The sequence below is a fragment of the Vanacampus margaritifer genome, chromosome 5 (genome assembly GCF_051991255.1).
Source record: "Vanacampus margaritifer isolate UIUO_Vmar chromosome 5, RoL_Vmar_1.0, whole genome shotgun sequence".
NCBI classification, from domain to species: domain Eukaryota; kingdom Metazoa; phylum Chordata; class Actinopteri; order Syngnathiformes; family Syngnathidae; genus Vanacampus; species Vanacampus margaritifer.
The window spans coordinates 21,545,497-21,564,794 of record NC_135436.1 but is presented as its reverse complement, the minus strand read 5'-3'; the positions used below and the strand labels follow the sequence as shown (position 1 = coordinate 21,564,794).

At 38.7% G+C, this 19,298-nt stretch overlaps 1 protein-coding gene across 4 annotated transcripts in view; it reads right to left on the bottom strand.

The window, feature by feature from the left end:
• dock10 (dedicator of cytokinesis 10) overlaps positions 1-18,641 on the bottom strand; it is a 47,679-nt gene extending 29,038 nt beyond the window's left edge. Inside the window, exons 1-15 of one of the 4 annotated variants that reach the window (XM_077565600.1) lie at positions 18,090-18,641; positions 9,145-9,264; positions 8,693-8,782; positions 8,378-8,460; positions 6,644-6,716; positions 6,263-6,397; positions 5,445-5,579; positions 4,779-4,965; positions 4,399-4,484; positions 3,236-3,319; positions 2,939-3,097; positions 1,890-2,108; positions 1,711-1,833; positions 1,021-1,103; positions 61-183 (exon numbers count right to left, since the gene is read on the bottom strand). In XM_077565600.1, the coding sequence (XP_077421726.1) occupies positions 61-183; positions 1,021-1,103; positions 1,711-1,833; positions 1,890-2,108; positions 2,939-3,097; positions 3,236-3,319; positions 4,399-4,484; positions 4,779-4,965; positions 5,445-5,579; positions 6,263-6,397; positions 6,644-6,716; positions 8,378-8,460; positions 8,693-8,782; positions 9,145-9,264; positions 18,090-18,284 (1,895 nt within the window). In that variant the 5' untranslated portion in view covers positions 18,285-18,641. The remainder of the gene's footprint in view (positions 1-60; positions 184-1,020; positions 1,104-1,710; positions 1,834-1,889; positions 2,109-2,938; positions 3,098-3,235; positions 3,320-4,398; positions 4,485-4,778; positions 4,966-5,444; positions 5,580-6,262; positions 6,398-6,643; positions 6,717-8,377; positions 8,461-8,692; positions 8,783-9,144; positions 9,265-18,089) is intronic. The other 3 variants (XM_077565597.1, XM_077565598.1, XM_077565599.1) reach the window with 3 other exon arrangements.
• Positions 18,642-19,298: the final 657 nt, after the last annotated feature.

Genomic DNA, 19,298 nt, shown 5'->3' with positions numbered 1-19,298 from the left:
AAAAATGTTGTAAGAATTTAAGTTGTCTTGGAGAAGACCGACCGTGATGGTTAAGTGTACCTTCTGTACTCGGACACAAGCTTAATCAGGTCTTCTGTGGAAATTTTGTTGCTCTCTTGTTTGAAAAGCGGCGAGAAACGAGACTCTCGGTCGAGTGCCCCCTGGTTGTCCTTGAAAAGTGACCTGGTGTACATAGACCGATGACGGGTTTAATTAGTTTTGTGACCATGCTCATAACGCAAGCACTTGTTTCTCAAATCAATGTTTCAGTTTCTTAATGAATAAATAGCATGGTACAGTATATATATATTTAAATGTGCATCATGATTTCTCGAGTATTAACTTTGTGTGCCTTCTGGTGAACACGCCTTGGCCATCAGGGGGCAGTATAATACAAAAATGCATAATACACAGAGAAGAGTTACACAAATAAGTGACTCAGTAAACTGCAGTAATAAAAGTTCAGTGGACCCTTGCATACTCGCGGTTTCACATTCATTATTTTTTTCCCCTTATTTTATTTTTTTCCCATTTTTTCATTGAAAATGCATATCGAATGTTTATCAGTGTTTTTTTTTTTTTAAATAACTATTAATTTCATTTGATTTTTTCCAGTTATCCTATTAATTATTCCCTGCTCTGTTGTCATTCAGAGTACAGGTGGATTTTTGCTATTTGCAGGCCAGCTCGATCACTCTCCCCTGCGAATAGTGGGTGTTCACTAAAAAAATTAAGAATATTTTTATTTATTTTTTTTACCTGTCTATGGCATTTGGCATTGTGTGTCAACATTAAACTAGTGGGCTTTCATAAGTTAGGTCATCTATTTATTTTAGGTTTAAACTGGGAAGAGCATTAAACAAATTGAAGCTGGTATTCAAAGCAAACATGGTGAAGCTGCATTTAGCTGTTATGCCGCACGCAAATGGAATAAGACGCCAACAGAAGTAAAATCAGGTGTTGTGTATTGTTGCCATTGATACGTGAAATGTACAAGGAGTTCTTATATCTAGGACTGACCTGACGGACCAAGCAAATGGCATTCGGTACTTTCCTAGTTTACTGCAGAACTGCTTGTTGGATTTTAAAATCTTCTGGACAATCTGCAGACATGATCACATCACACAAGGAAATATTATACAAGTTAGAGCTGATGATATGGACCAGAGTATTGGAAAGCCAATGTAAATCAATTAAATAAGCAATCAAGGCTTGTACTAGACCCCTTGTTTTTTTTCATTACGTCTAAGGGATCTTCTGTGCTTCCTAGTTTTGTAAAAGGATCTCCTAGTGTTCAAGGCAAACTCCATATAAAGGCATGCTTGGATGAATTAGATGTAGAAGACCTTTACCCCATCAAAAATCACTGGGATGAACCAGTATAATCAAAATGGTGGGCCGGCAACATTTTGTAGAAAGACTTACCACAAAAAAGGAACCGTTATAGTACTGTTTCTTCCCATTCACAATTGCTGCAGCAGTCACAATACTTTTGTATTATTATTATTATTATTATCAAAATTTGAATTTGTGCTTGCAGGCAGTTTGAACAGATGAGTTGTGGCGAGAACAAAGTATGATGTTAGAACAAGCCCATTATGAAAAACAAATATGCATAGAACTGCAGTTGCAAGAAAACACCAAACAACAGTTTCATTAAAATATGAAAATTTTGATGCCAAAATTTAGAATAAAAAAGCACTTTCTTACCTTGCTAGAGTCTGTGTTTTTGATGTACGGCTCGGTCCCGCAAGCAATATTTCCCATCAGCACCTTCTCTACTCTGGCCACCAACACGATATCCGGGTGAGGGTTGGTCACGGAGAATATGGCCTACAATGACAAATGATTAAGGACTGTTTTTGAATGAGCCACATTCTAGTTGATACCTGTTTGGGAAAGCACAGCCAGTGTTCAAGGTCCAGGCTGGGACTTTCTGCGGATTTCTTGTCCCCGGTAGCGCACACGCCGTTCTCCTGAACCCCAGAAGCACTTCCTCCGAGCATCTGACGCACTGCCTCGTGGTTGAGGTCCACGTGGAAGTCAGCAGAAACTTTTCTGCCATCTCGAATGTCCAACAGTGATAACGACACGAAGAAGGGCTCGATCTGGTGGATCATACGGGACATAAAAAAAAAAAAGTGTCATTTCGTTTGGAGATTTTCTCGTCTTTGTAGAAGTTCATGATGTAGGAGTTATCGTTCAGCTGAGTCAGTTGGAAGTATCTCCTCTTGAAGGACCGTGCGACGATGATAAATTTCAATACAAGACTGTGCGGTGAACAGTACTGTGAAGCCCTGCCTGTCTGCAGTTCGCTATTCATGCAATACAAATTCATTCCTTATACTATTCCCTGAAATGAACACAAAAAATTGTGGCTCTGGGCATATTTTTGTATTAGCAATCGGTATCAAGGAAGTATGTTGAAGTTATCTCGAAAGAGTTTTGATGGTATTTTATTGACAAGATTTTATGATGAATTAAGAGCGCCCGGTCTTCTGTATTTGGTTTTGCCTCCACAATTCATCCCCTTCTACTGAATCATTCTTAAATGCAGATACGGTTGCTGAAAAAAAAATTAAAAAACACCAAACAGAGTATTTTAGCAGTATTTATTTCCACATTTATTTTTATTTATTTATATTTATTTTTTGAATCTCGTTTTTTATTTTTGTATTTATTTTTACTTCTATTTATTTACAGTACTTATTTCTTTGTTTGTTTGTTTATTAGTTTGTTTATCTATGTATATATATTTATTCCATTGATATTTTTTGCATTTAATTTTTGAATTATTTTTTTCATTCGTTTTTATTTATTTACTTATTTATTTATTTATTTTTCATTTTGGGCGCACTGCAAGGGATGTTGACAATGAATACACTCACTTTCCCTCACTTTATTGAATAAATAAGAATGTGTAAAAAAAGGTCCTTACATTTGTGACAGGTCCCGTTTCATTCTCACTGATGCAGCCCTGCAGCATGAAGTTGAGCGATCGACACGTCACCATGAACCTTCTCCCTAATTTTTCCTCAAAAGGACGCACTGTGGAGTTTTCACTCGATGAATGCTCCACTCGTGGGCTCCTCAGGACCTGTGGTTGACAGATTGCGGATTTCTTACTGGCTATTAGAATAGGTACACCTAAAATCCACATCACACATGCAACTCATGGAAGTACTTATTCTCAATAACGGCAATATATGAACACCGCAGGTACAGTGATACATACAGGAGTGTCAGGGTCAAGCGAGAAGAGATTCAACCTCTCCTCCCTCCGGGCGCAGCGAATTCCGTCATCCGTCTCTGAAATATACTGCACAAAAGGAGACAAGATATGATAATTATATGACGGAAAACCAAAAACCACATGGCTTGTGCTCGCTTGAAATAGGCAGGCGCTTCTAAAGTCTGCACCGTGAGCATTCGATTGCAGATTGCTTTCCTTGAAAATAGAAACGATTATGATAATTTCAAGGACGTAGCAATTAGTTGAGATTCAAGCAATAATTTGTGGATTTATTTTGCTGTTAGTTGTCATGTTTGCATGACTTCATTTCCTATCCTTGTTGGTGGATTGTTTACTTAAAGTTGTGAGGAGATTGTTAAATTCATGCAACCATTGTAGCATAAACACCAAGATTATAAACAGATCTCAGCTGTTTTGTTTGACCACGGCTAAAAGTATCAGTGAGGACCACAATAGGCGAAGATTTTGAAATTTCCGAGCTTTTTACTTAAAGAAGAAACAACATTGTGAGAAAAAAAGTAATATTGATCGGAAAAAAATTATAATAAAAAAATATATATATATTTTGGCAATAAAGTCAGTATCACCCAAAAATGTAAAGCTATGGAAATAAAAAATCATATTTATGTAAGAAGATAATGTACAGTAACGGTAATAAAATAAAGTAATATAGCACTAATAAAGTGCCATCTTACAACAATGAATGTTAATTAATGGGAATAAAGTCATAGTAGTGTGAGAAGAAAGGTAGTCATGTTGCACAAATAAAGTTATATTTTTACATGAAAAAAAGTCATGATGTAATGGAAATAAAGAAAATAATGCTATGCCTCACAGACTACAAGTTGCATTTTTATAAGAACAAATGTTTTAATGAATTAAAATCCTTATTATTATTATTATTATTATTATTACATTAGCAAAAAAATAATGAAATAATGATTTTGATTCTTGTTACAATTATTTTCTAATGGTTTGATAAAATGTTCATTTTCAGAGCAGCCCTAATATTCCTCTGTAAATATCAATTAAAAATTCTAATCATATACTACAATACAATACATTCTATCTCCTTAAAAATGATTTTGGGGCATAATACAAATAAGAAGAAGTGATATTGTTAGGAGGGGAAAAAAAGAATCAACCTTAGCTAGCTCGGGATTGATGCCGTTTTCCGTAGTATCTTCGTTCTCCTGTAAGCAACCATCGCTCAGTGACATGTCAAACACATCTGGAGGAATAACAAACACAGCATCATGAAGCATTTGAATTCTGTATAACAGCTCCAGCAGCACACTAAGCACAAAAAGAGATGCATATATCAAACTCAGGATTAAATATGACTCTGAATGTTGTGGCATTCATGGATTATAAAACGGTCAAACGTCTACTGTAATGTCATCTTTATGGCCATGCAGCATTTTTTTCCACGCAGAGAATAATGATGTACGCTCACAACCTAATTTATAGGCTAAAAGACGAGTGACTCATGGGAGTTGATGACATCAGTGTTTACAATTCCCACCTTGGCGATGGTCAGAGAGATCCAGACTCTTGCGATCCGGAGCCGGCCCGTCGTGCGGCGTGATCTGCAAGATGCGCGTCAAGGTGCTGATCCACTCCTCCATGTCCTGCTCACTCTCCGCGGCCAGCACGAAGTATGTGACCTCGTTCATCTTCAGCTCAAAGGCGTGCTTCCTTAAGCGGTTATTCTAGGTGGACCATTTAATATCATTAAAGGGGAAGTAGACCCCAAAAAATCGTTTTTGACAATAATATGTTTTATGCAGCCCCACTAGTCTAAATACGGTATTCTTGTTAATATTGCGTTAGTGGAATGTGAGTTAAGCAGCAAAAGAAGGCGGCCATTTTGCCACTTGCTGTCGAGTGAAAATAGTTGCTGAGGTCTCAGGTAACAACTAATCACAGCTCAGCTTCAGAAAACAGGTGAGCTGTAATCTTCTGTCATCTTCAGTCAACAGCAAGTGGCAAAATGGCCGCCCCCTCAGATGGTGAGAAACGGCTTGATTTTTCTGCATAACTCATAGTTCACAAATTTAATATTAATCAGAATGTCATGTTTAGAATAGTGAAGTCACATATAACATATTATCAAGAAATGTTTGTGGTTGACTTCCCCTTTAAAATACACATCGCATTGAAGCATCAATTAGTAAGATTTGGAGCATACCTGCACCACACCGGTACAGGAGTCGAGGAATATGCAGCCTTTGGGTTCCTTGGAGATTTTCTCGTCTTTGTAGAAGTTCATGATGTAGGAGTTGTCGGTCAGCTGAGTCAGTTGGAAGTATCTCCTCTTGAAGGACTGTGCGACGATGAGAAATTTCAATACAAGACTGTGCGGTGAACAGTACTGTGAAGCCCTGCCTATCTGCAGTTCGCTATTCATGCAATACAAATTCATCCCTAATACTTTTCCCTGAAATGGGCATATTTTTGTATTAGCAATCGGTATCAAGGAAGTATGTTGAAGTTATCTCGAAAGAGCTTTGATGGTATTTTATTGACAAGATTTTATAATGACTTAAGAGCTCCCGGTCTTTTGTATTTGTTTTTGCCTCCACAATTCATCCCCTTTTACTGACTCATTCTTAAATGCAGATACAGCTGCTCCCCCCCCCAAAAAAAACCCACCAAACAGAGTATTTTAGCAGTATTTATTTCCACATTTATTTTTATATTTATATTTATTTTCTGAATCTTGTTTTTTATTTATTTATTTATTTTTACTTCTATTTATTTACAATATTTATGTATTTGTTTGCTTGTTTATTAGTTTGTTTATCTATGTATATATATTTACTCCATTGATATTTTTTGGCATTTAATTTTTGAATTATTTTTTTCATCCGTTTTTATTTTCACTTTCATTCATTTATTTATTTACTTATTTATAAATTTTTCATTTTGGGCGCACTGCAAGGGATGTTGACAATGAATAACAACAAAAAGACCATGCAAAAGTACATGCCAAGTGTGCGTCCTCACCCGAACAGTGATGCTATTGTTGACGGTGCTGTTAAAGTTGCCCTTGTAGAGCCAGCCCGACCGAAACACACCGATTCCTCCCCCACCTCCTCCCCCTCCCCCTCCTCCTTTGGACGAGGACAGGGAGGTGGTGTCCTGCAAAAGACAAACACGCCCACACATAAAGTACATCCTCTCGTCCTGGAGATCAATAGACGAGAAGGAGACATCCTGGACTGGGCCATTTGTCAAATGATGTGCGTAAACAATGATGAGCTCACTTCTCGATGGGAGTATATTTTAACAGCTTGATGGCTCCAGGATAAACTGATTTTAGCATCATATAAAGCCAGGATGTTCCCGGCACATTAATGCATTCACTTTGAAAAGGCCATTACCAACCTCATCCTTGTCCACGTCCTCATAGTCAATCTCAAAAGAATGGGATGGCAGCTTCTCAGCTTTGTATAATTTCCTAGAAAAGGAGGAAAGGAGACGGTTTAAAAGAGGATGTGGACTTCTGATGATAAAGTATGCAAAGAGATTATTCAATTAATCCTCTCTGAGTGACTCTCTGGCTCCAAGGAGTCAACAATGGATAAGCCCTGCTCTGTTGCTTTGCTTTGTGTGTGACGATGAAATGTCGAGCAGGCTTGCAGCTCGCAACACCATTGCCGGAAAGACACTTTGCTAAAGGTCACGTGGTGGTAAAAGCTGTCGAAAATAACCGCCGCAGTAGGAGCATTTGTGGTGATTGCGGACTGACGCAGGAATGCTTCCCGATTGGCAGATGGACGTCGCTGCAGTCAAAACTTAGCGGTAAACACCACATGCGTACAGTAGCTGTATATTCCTGCTGTCCAACGGTTTATACTCCATTGCACTTAGCTCAAAAAGGATGTCCTTTGTTTAACTCAATGCTGTGCTTGCGCAAACATGAGTGTATATTTTTCTATACATGTTTGGCTTTTGTCTACACGAAGTTAGGTTTAGGCCACTGGATACTGACAGGGCTAAGACTACTGACAATGTAAACATCTAAATGGCCAAAAATATAACAACAACACAAAAATATGGTGCCAGTAGGTACTAGTTAGCCCCAAGGACCACTGTTCTAAAAATATCTCACCAATTATGGTTCATTGTGACTTACTAAGAAGAATTAAAACAGAAGGCTTGTTTGCTTATATTTATATATTTACTGCGATTGGCTGGCAACCAGTTCGGGGTGTACCCCGCCTACTGCCCAAAGCCAGCTGGGATAGGCTCCAGCAACCCCCGCGACCCTTGTGAGGACTAAGCGGTTGAGAAAATGGTTGGATATTTTATATATTTATTTATTTTAACTTAAAAAGGTAAATGTTTCTCAATGTGCCAAATATATACTGTATATTTTTTTTTACACATCCACTTCCCTCAATCCACCATTGCCACAATTGTGCCATTTTCAAAAAATTACTCTCTTTAAAGCACCTAAAGAGGTTAAAACGTAGAACTTTTTACAAACCTTAACAACTACGAAACACTTCAGCTAGCATAGCTTGCATGCAACAATTATCAATGAAACTTCCTAAATCTACCTAATCTAGAGTTAACAAAATAAAAAATTGAGTTAAATTACTTAAGAAATAAATGATATGATCCACAAAATTGGAAAACAATGTGATTTTTAAGACAGGCCATCCAGTGTATTATTTTTTTTTTTTTAAATGTACTTTGTCATGCACTTGATAGGCCTCAGATTTATTTATTTATTCATATGGAGAAAATTGGTGGTGTTCTTTTAAAAACCCATTAGTGTTGACAGATTTCCTCCACCAAAACACAAATAATGGCTTTGGGTCTGGTAATAAACTAACTAAAGGCATTAACATCTGTCTTCTCCTGCTTTAAATCCACTTCCGGTTAGTTCAGAGGTCATGTGAACTGACAGTGGCAACCCATGGGATATAGAAAGAGGACATTCCTGTGGTTTTGAATTGCTGGACTGTTTTGGATCAGTCCCAGCCTCATACCCATGAAGCATTGCTTTGTCCTTGCATTCTCTGCCTCGTTTTTTCACTCAACACCCACTGGCCATCTTGTTCTACTTCATGGCCTAATGGCATTTCAGGTTAATGGTGGCGACGATATTACCTTGGCAGCAGGCGGTAGTCTCCAGCATAATCGTCATACTTGAACTGGACCACGTTCAGATCCGAGTTGTAATACTTGCAGGCCTGGTGGAGAGGACGGAGTTGATGTAGGATTCGATGGACTCCAACTGATCTGATGCTAATGCTAACCTCCCGAAAAACACCTATTGTACCCCTTAAAATAGGGTACCTTACTATTTGTACCATACATCGGCACATTAGTACCTTAGGGTACATTTTGCACTCAATATGATACGAGATGCCGCCCCTCGTAATAAACAAGCACAAACATTTTTTGCATCAAAGTGCAACTGACCTGTCTGACCAGCAGACATTCGGCCTGGAGCTCGGCGCCCTCAGGAACAGCTGACCTGAGAGTTCGTCTCTCTTGGGGCACTGTGGATACCTGCGGGGAAAAGGACAGTGAAGAGATGCGTTGCCATGGCAACGGCTTCTTGAAGAGGATTCACAAAACGGGCTGTCTTTCACTGATTTCGATTCATGAGCGGAATCCAGCAGAAGAAAAACCGAAATTAAATCTAATGGAATTATTTCTAACTAAAGTAAATACCAATAAACTGTAATTATCGACTGCTGCCTTGCATATGTAGACTTCGACGTCAAACATATTTCCACTCTCTTCAAGTGAGTGCTTGCTGCCAGAACGCCTGCATATTCTACAAGGGAATACCCTCTGAAAGCTATGATCTTATTAAGCGACGAACCTTCTACTCTGACTGCATTAAACCACACGGCACGTACACTTACTGTGAAATCATTGTCAGGAAACAGCAGCAGCTCTCTAAGAGGGTCTTGCTTGAGCTCCGCTCCCAGTTCCGAGATGACGGCCTCATAATCGAGTGGATCAATCAGCTTGGGCTTCTCTTGCTGCAAGACAAAATAACACAAAAGCTATCAACTTCATGTGTATGTAGCCTGAATGCTAACACAAATAGATTGGCACCATAGACAGCCTAGTGAATAGTATTAATATTGCGGTGTAATAACCCTTTCAGCAACACACGTAGACAGACACTAAAACAATACAGATTCAGGCATTCTTTATCCTCTGCACAAAACGACTAATACAGTATTACTGCAGCTTATTGTGTGGCTGTATTATTAATGCTCCAACCTCTAGTTTCACAAGGTTACAACCAGTACTCCTCCCTCAAGACCGATAAGAACAATAATTGTTGCAAGTCTGTCATAGCCTCCGCATCTAACTGGGACTTGAAATTTGCATTTTTAAGTCATCAAGTATGACGCGCCTTTTGCGCTGACTGATGGAAATGCAGCCTCGGTGACAACGTAAGGTTTGAACATGGAAGCAGTAATGCACGACACAATCTGACCATTCTGGGGGGAAAAGTCACGATCACAACATTTCCTGTGTGGTGCTGTGACATCATTAGGACCTAAAAACAGCACGCAGGAAGTACCCGAGTGGCTATTACCGCTGAAGGCCAGCTGGGGCACACCCCAAAGCACTTGATGACATCGCGGCGAAAGAAGATATCCGCGCTGTACTTAATCTACCCATGATATGGTTGGAATTTCCTCCCTGTACAAGAATACATATTAAACTTGCGCACAGCAACCACTCTGACGCAAAACGCGATTCCTAACATGAACATGAATGACACAAATATTCACAAAATGAATTATTTCGGTCCCCCTTTTTTAAGCTCCACATTCACTCGCCACACACAGAGACATGTGCACAAATACCACTAAGTGCTGTAAATTCTTAAAAAAAAAAAGTCTTGCCCGGGGTCCGAAACAGGGCTGCCTTTGCCTCCGTGAACATAGTGCACAGCCTTAGCAGTCTGTAATATTTGCAGACTGGCCAGAAATGCTCAAGTTGTTTGTGTGCAATGCAGGGCCATAAAAGTAGTGTCAGTTAAGCTATAAAAGCTTGTATGCTAGATTGTAGACACAATTTATCCCACCGGACAACTTCTCAAGTTTCTCACCTTCAGTGGTTAACAATATTGCAAGCCCCGGCGGATACCTCTCAAGTTGTTTTAGCAATAGTGCCGCGAGCCAGAAATGATTGGATGTAGAAAACCATTATGAACCACATCTTATAAAGTTTCCCATCTACTTTTGAGTTCTATTATTTGCTTGGACTGGCCGGAAACTTCTACCTTAGAATTACTGGAAAAAATGGCATCTTCTTTTTTCTCCAAAGAATACCACATATTACATCCAAAATGGTTTATTAATGACGATAAGGATAACAGAATTAACAGAATTAACAAATGTAACCCAACAACAGTATCCATTCTACTACATAATGTAGTACATACAACACACAATGAATTACATGAAAAACAGAACAGAAGTAAAGATGTAATACTCAGTGACTCGGACAAAAAAGTTATTCAACATGTGTTGAAAAGATTACAGATCGTTGCTTCTGTAATTCACAAAAAAAAGCAGAAGACCGCAGAGGGCTGGAGGAGACTGCAGCCAGGAAGTTAGAGGAAGCCTCAGTCTAGTTTGCTTGACATGTGTACAGTGCTGACAGGAGACTTTCAATCAACACATATTTTTACCTTTAATGGTCCAAACAAGCCTTCAGGCACCAAGAAAATTAACAGTGCAAGTTCACCCAAAGTGACTGCAGTATCCCAACTGTTATGCTTACACTAATGTACAATGGCAGGACCAAAAATCAATAGGCCTCTTTTAGCTGTCTGCGTTTTGTGAGTCAATGACATTTAGTTTAACGAAAATAGTAGCTTTCATTAGCACATGCTACCATGTAATTACGAGAACGGTCTCTCTGTTGTTACGGCGACAACTGCAGATCACTTACTTCTGTTCTACAATATTGGTGGACCAGCTCAGACAAGTTGAGTTAGCATTAGCATCACTAGCATCATCAAATCAGCAATTATTCATATATTGACTTCAATACTTTGCCCAAAACGCCATATAGTTATTTATCACAGTAGCTTTAAAGTAGCATGTGAGCAAAAATATTCCTTGCTGGTACTTTAAATATATATATAAAAAAATAAAATAAAAAATAAAAATACTTCCAACCAACTATGCTTTGGTTGACTTCCCAATGAAGACTAATAACCAAGATTTACGAAGACCAAGCCATAACAATAAAAGCTGCTTATTTTATTTCATTTTTAGGAAGAGTGTTTTGGAGTTTTGCCATCCAAAGAGCAACTGAACCAAACAATTTGAGACATTTTGTGAGTCATGCCAGATTATTGAAGTACCAACTGTGTAATTTTCCGATGAATTGACATTTCACATGACACGTGCACATTTTCACGGCAGAATGATTTTAAGGACACCTGCCTCAGCCTGTTTTGTACGCATCATTACTATCGACACAGTTGAATTTGCTTCTCATCTTGAAAATAAAAATCCCTTTTAGCTGCTGTTTACTGGACTGGAACTGGACTCAATGAACTCTAAACACTTGAAGGTGGTGGTGGTGGTGGGGATGGGGGGGGGGGGGGGCGAGTGGGGGGCACTGAAGTACTCAGTCACATCATCATGGTAACAGCCATTAAAGATGCCAAAATGGTGCAGTGATTGACAGAGGCCCCGCCAGAAGATACTAGAAATGCCAAAAGCAACAGCATATAAGAGGCAAACATCAATGAATTTATTATTAAATACATACAATACTCAACCTGGTGAAATCCGACCTCACGCGTTTACTCTTGATTTTCCTCCTTAAGGTGATTTTGCTCCGGAAGCTCATTATAAAGCCAAAATAATCCAAATGGTAGAAGCAAAACTTTAAAAAGTAACACAAATCTCGACAACTAAAACACACATTGCAGAGCATGTGCCTTATCACAAGCAGAACCACGATTCAACGCACGTGGACGTAGAGGAAGTTGTTACACGCACGCACGCACGCACAGAGTTCCAAATTCCCCCGGCAGAGAATAAGAGATTTCAATGAGATTGACATTTCAACCAACAAGGTGGTTAACACACACTGCATTCAACCATTACTGCCCATCAGTATGTTCATAAACGCAGACACAATGTGAAAACTTTCCGTTTTAAAGGGAAGTCTGCATTGCAAGAAAAAAACAAATCTGCAAAACGAAAATGATTCTCGGATATAAATATGCTCAGCACTGTATGGGCAGAGTCATAAAGCACTTGTGCACACATAGACATGCACTTCCTCTGCTTAAACCTCAGACCAGAACAATATTAAGAGGAAACAACCTCTGAAGATGGCTTAGAACTCGTTCCATGTTACACAGAGTGCAAACGTCATTGCAATTGAAAAAGACTGACTTTAATGTTACGTAAAAATGTCTTTTAAAATTTGATTACTGTAGTCACAGTTAAAAGTTACCTTTGCTATATGCACAATAGTAAAGAACTCCAAGTCAAACAATACGGAGTTCAACAAAAACTTTCTGGGAAAATACTTTAAGTACTTTAACTTTAACACTACACTATACCATAATAGATGGGAGTGGACGAGAGAAAGAGAGAGAGAGAGCACTGCGCAGCATGAACTGTATGTGAACAACACACTAAATAATTAGTTGTTGACAGAAGAACTATTATATTTTTATTCTATTTATTTATTTTATTTTTTTCTCTTATCTCCCAAAAAAACAAAAAAAAAACTATTATATTTAGCTGGCTAATGAGCAGTACATTTAACTTTTAAACAGTCAGTCAACAAGGCCCAGTGAGACAAGGTTATCAATGCCTCAGTCATTACTTCGCTGTTGGCCTCTCATGCTGTCCGAGCAACAACTGAAAAGAATCCGTAAACTTGGACGCCAGATTTGAAGAGACGAAATAGCTTAAGAGTTAGCTAGGATGAGGCGAGTACATCACAATACGGATGGACTCTTTTTCTTCGACTGCTATAAGTTCACTGAACACCAAAATATATGCTTTTTCAATTTTACCCCTTTTTTTTTAACTAGCTCAGAGTTGCTAATTTATCAAAATATATATATAAAACATACTCCTAGGCATTCTGCAACATGATATGAAATAGATTAACAAAAAAAAACACAATTTTACCATCTGATGGTTTGCTGAGAAGATGGTTTTGTTTGGATTGATTTCCAGCTCAACAAAACAGCATGTTGCCAGCCATCTTGTCACCACCACTCTGGCTCATGTAAGTGCAATATTCATCCACTAGATGGCCCCATGCAGGGGTCAGAAGTGGCACTCTGGACTTTTGAAGTTAAATTTGTAAAAAAAAAAAAAGAAAAAAGAATGTCTTTGTTATTTGAGTAGCAAAATTTATAGGGGCCAAATTTGACCCCGTGGGTTCTCCAGGGTTAAAATGGAGAAAAAAAAACTGGATTCTGCCATTGGCCAAGGGATACTGGAGGTTAATGTAAGTTATATTAAACTAAAAAGTAAATCCTTTATGTAGGTTGACGCAGATGGATCAATGTGTTGTTGTTATGATAAGTTTTTAAAATATGAGGCTTTGGAAAATGTGTACTGTAGATAAAGCGTTATATGTGCACTCCGTTTACCATTTTGATGAGGTTTGAATAAATTAAAAAAACGGGGGTGATGGGGGGGGCATTAGACCAATGAGTTGATTTGAGTTGATTCAGAACTTGTTTGTTAAAGTCAACAGGAATAGCAATTGGGGATTTTGGGTGCGACTACAAGCTCTAATTAAAACAGTCATGTATGCACATCAAAAAGTCAACTTTTTGTGTTTTTGCGGAAAAACTCACCCACTAGGTTGGATTTACAACTGTATATGGCCACCCATTGAGTTAGTCAAAAAAGAACCTACAGTAGGCAATGAACTTCTGCAATGGAAAAAAAGGAACATTTTTAACAAAGGTTGCTTAGCTTTAGCATAGTATTGTGTTAGAATGCCGCCATTGCAGACGTACAGTATATATTTATGTCTATACATCTGAATGTTGACAATATTGCCAAGCGGAGAGATATACCGAAGCTCTTGCAAGTCTACCAGTGGTAGACATCCATTTTATGTTATAACCTCACGTAACGATCATTAATAAACTTATGATAAATCATCTTCACGAGTATTGAACGTCCGCATCCTCATCCTTCTTCTTCTACTCATTCCAGATGCTTCAACCAACTTCTTTCTTTCCTCTGTTTTGTCCACAACTCATCAAACTTCTTCCTTTGATTCTTCTTGTCTTTTCAATCCTCCCTTGCTCACACCCTATTAACCTTTCGACGTTTCTGCTCGGCCTCCCGCGGTTGTCTCAACTCCCACTTAGCAGGCGCGAGGCAGATTGACGTCGCTCTTGACGAAGTACAGCTGAGAGAAGGGCACATAACAGCCCATTACTGGCCAGCTCGCAGCTCAGGGATTCCCAACAGAGTAACTGGGAAACAACGAGAGCATTTTAAATCTTGCAGAATACATCAACGCGGTGAATTCAGATAGACAGCCAAGAGTAGAAACATTGGGGAGAAACCAAATGTATTCCTGGTGGTCTGTATCATTGTCGAGCATATTTAATATTGCCCTACTAAGGGAAAGAGTGTTTCCTTCAATATCCCAACACAAAACATACAATAAATGCTATAAATTACAGAGGATGTATGAGCACCGTAAAGTTTTTTTTATTTTTTTTTATGACATTCTCTTACATAAAGGTGCTGTAAGGTGGTGTAATTGGTAACATCAGGTGTTACATCGCAAGAAGTGCAATTTTATTTAAAATTTGGGTATGATGGCAAAAGTTTCATAATCGGACAAACCACAGACATCAGCTACCAAAATATTACAATACGATAAACTAATTTTAATAAACATTGTTTGAGTTTGCTTGTTGACTGAAGTTGCAATTGGATTTTGGCGTTCCCCAGGGTCTACTGATGAAGCCTATGTCTTTCTCGCAGATGAAGCCTGATAATTGTGTTTAAAAATGTACCATGTTTTTGAAAAGAGAAGTCTCTAATGTGTACGAGGGTCTAACTGATTTATCGGCTCGCTGACAAACTCATTCACTGCCATTGACAGCTATAGACGTCAAAAATTCATTTGAATTATTTCTATTAGTTTAGTTTTTCCCATTTTTGTCAACAAGAATATGAAAACCTAGAAGTTTTGTGGGTATACTTAGAACAGATATAAAATTTGTGATTAATTGTGAGTTAACTAGTGAAGCCATGCGAATAATTACGAATAAAAAATGTAATCGCCTGATGCCCCTATTTTTTTAATAATCTTTTTTTTTAATAATCTTTTTTTTTTTTTTAAAGAAAAGATTATTAAAAATTAGGGGCGTCAGGCGAGTACCAATTTTAATCGTAATTAATGGCATGACTTCACTAGTTAACTCACGATTAATCACAAATTTTATATCTGTTCCAATACAATATAAAAAAAACCACTAGATTTTCATACTCATGTTAACAAAAGTGGGAAAAAATGTTAAACTAATAGAAATAGTTCAAATGAATTTTTGACGTCCATAGCCGTCAATGGCAGTGAATGAGTTAATAAGATGGAAATTACCTCTTTTAAACTGATCAAAAATAGGTAGTTTTACTGCTTGAGTAAATTATATATTTTTTCTAGCAAATAATCTGTATTTATTTTTACGGGTAATGTAAAATAAGTTCAAAATGATATTACAGTGTGTGTGGAGTTATATTTTGGGTATACATTGTGCTTATTAAACTACTAATATTGGCAATGAAACATTTTGAGGACTGGTGTCATTTACTCACACATTTTTGCTTTTCACACGATATGAACAGTGGTAGTTCGAATGCGTTGTTATCAAAAATACTTCAAAATGGAAAGCATTGTAAAATGCTGAGTAAATGTGATTACTACCTTCTAGTACAGCAGATTCATGAAAGTCCCACTCATACGCTGATATGTTCCAGATTGTAAAAACTGAGATTTGCAAGTGTAAAGCATCAACTCCAGTTTACCATAGAGACTAAAGAGAAGAACGAAGACGTGAAAGGTTTATGGTGGGAAAGCAAGAAACAAGGGGAGAAACAGAGGGAATTGACTGTAAAAAAATCACACCGTGCCAAAACTTGAACATTTTTCCACTGGACTTGCAGAAACCTGGGTCTTGCTTGGGGTGAAAAGAAAATCAGGCCAAGATTCCATATACCTCACAGATGGCTGACATACAGCATTGTACTGGAAAGTTGTTTAGGAACATTCAACTTTATGTAATACAATCACTGATTACAAGACCAACTTGCTTCTGCATGCATTTATTTATTCATTCAGTCAGTCAGTCTTCTCTCCATATGTCGGGAAACTTTTCCCACAGAAACTAAATTCCTAATGTATGACCCCATACTCTATTCTTCTCCCCCCTCATTTCCGTCCTCCCCATTATACCTCTCAGCTGTGAGGGGCCACAACAGACATCAGATTATTTCTATATATTTTAAAGCATTATGACACTCCCCACGCTCCTATTAACCTCTCCCACACCCTAATAAACGTTCCTGGTTTGGCACTTTAATTTTGTTGTACATTTTACAATGACACTAAAGATGTTATTGCATTCTAACATTCCGTTTGGAAACATGATCACTGAAAAATCCCGCGCTATAGTCCATAATCCGCAGGATAAAATAAGATATGTATGATATAAAAATCAACGATAAAGCGAGACCGTGAAAAATGAACAGTGATATGGCGAGGGATGACTGTACAAACACACGATTTTGCAGAGCGGTAAATGTAATCCACAAAACTCTACTTTAGACAGCAAAGGAATGATCAAATGCATCTATTATGGAACTGACAAAACTGAATAGAACATACAGAAAAAAATGTAGTAAAATATACCCAACAGCCACTAGTCACCACTCTACACTGTAAAAAATAAGGAGTGATAGTTACTCAGAAAAGACCTAGTAACGTTTTTTTCACTCAGAAATTCAAAGTAAATCTTACAAGGAGAGTACTGAGTCACTCTTACACTTATTGAGGAACAAACTCATGACCTTCAGCTTGGGAGACAGCCACTCTACCACCTGCGCTATGCCACCTGTGCTGTGCCATTATACTGCAATGCTTGCTGTGTTCAAAATGAGACCAAAATGCTCTTGGAGGTACGAGGATTCCACCTGAAACTAGATACTAACACACAGCAGGAGCGGCAGAGTGGCTGTCCGCCAACCTGAAGGTTGTGGATATGTTCCTCAACCCTTGAGTAGCCTTATTTATGTATTTATTTTTAATAAACTGGTAAAATGCACTCAAAACTCTCCTTGTAAAATGCTAGCAGTATTTCTGAGTGAAAAAACTTTGCTAGGGTTTTTGAAGTCTTTTTTTTTTTTTTTTACAGTGTACAAGTTTTAACGAGCACATCATTCTAATTTAATGGGTGTAATGTAGTTTGTCCGATTGGAGTTGCCGTAGCCCAACCCTAGTACCTAATAATAATTAATTTTGAGTAGTCTACTAAGAAATTGTGAGTATATTTTACTCAATTATGATTACTAATTTGTTGTAAACTGATCAGAATTGTAAGGTAAACTCTACCCAACATATTGAAGTATTTTATAATTACTGAATTAAAACGACAATTAACCACAATGCATAATTTATATTTACCCAATTAAATTGGTTGCAAATTGTTACCCTACATTTATTGGGCAAATTCTAAAGATAGTTTTTTTTTTCTCCAGTGCATGCTTAAAATGGATCCAACCAATTAAGATATCGTACACAAAAAGAGCACTAGAGTTCCACCCACACATGCATTAGGCAGAGGTGCATCCGTACTGGTTACCATAACAACGATGGTCAGAGGTGAGCTGGCAGTTGTGTAGCCTTCCAGGGCGGGTGTTGCAGCATCCATTGACGCTTGGTCCAGCCGTGAACACATGTAACCGCAGTCTGCCCCACCCACTGAGCGTAGAAGTAGGACCGCACTGGCAGAACAGCCCATAATAATCCCTTGATGTTGACACCAAGAGGTGGACAAGTGTCACCTGGTGGCGTGTCTTGTCCCGGTCAAAAGAGGCGGTAGGTGAGTCCAATAGCAGCCGCTGGTCCAGCCAGTGGTGCTGATCCCTGTTCAAAGCCTGTCAAGAACGGGAGGCTCCATCCCGACTAAACCGCCTGCAAGCTTTCCCTTGACAAGCTTCCGCTTTAACTGCCCCGCTCCGGATTCCGGTTCTTCCCGTGGCTATGACTGAGAATACACACAGCCAGCCTTGGCGTCGTCTCTCCCTTTCTTCCCCTCTCTCTCTTTTTCTCACAGTCACACACACACACACACACATTGACTGCATCTGTGCACGGCCCAGACCAACCCAGCCCAACTCACCCAGACAAATGGCAGAATGCAATAAGCGTCAGATGACCAGAAGCAGCTGCTACAGTACACAAAAACCCACATCACTTTTCCTCACTGTCATTCTGCTGCACTTTCTTTCAATATTCCCCCTCCCAATCCCACCACTCCTTACAGTTCCCGTGGCTGCGCTTTTGCAGAAACCATTGGTGGTGCCGCAGTGATGACAACACGCCCTTTTTTTGCTGCAGACTGAGCTTTTTTAAAAAATGTGCATAGATTAGACTTAGTGGTGTGTTACTTCCCGTGACACATAAAGCTTACCCACTGTGCTCCAGACTAGAGACTCTGGCAACATGAACAGAATGTGAGGCTCTAGGGAGCTTGTTGCAGACTTGTAGAGTAGTGAGCGATAGAGCAGAAAGAGGAGGGAAAATAAGGAGTGGGCGGCTTTTATGGCTGAAGCATGCAGCATGTGGACGACAGAAGACACAGAACAGTCCTGCGACAGCCACTGTCAAATTTTTCATTCTCTCAATAGTCTCTCTGGTGTTGTCTTATTTGTAATGTGATTTTATTTTTTACAGTGCATGGCTCCTGTGTTTTTAAAGAATATTGAAATACAGTGCATGATCTTTTTGCTAGCCAAAATTGTTCAAGAACCAA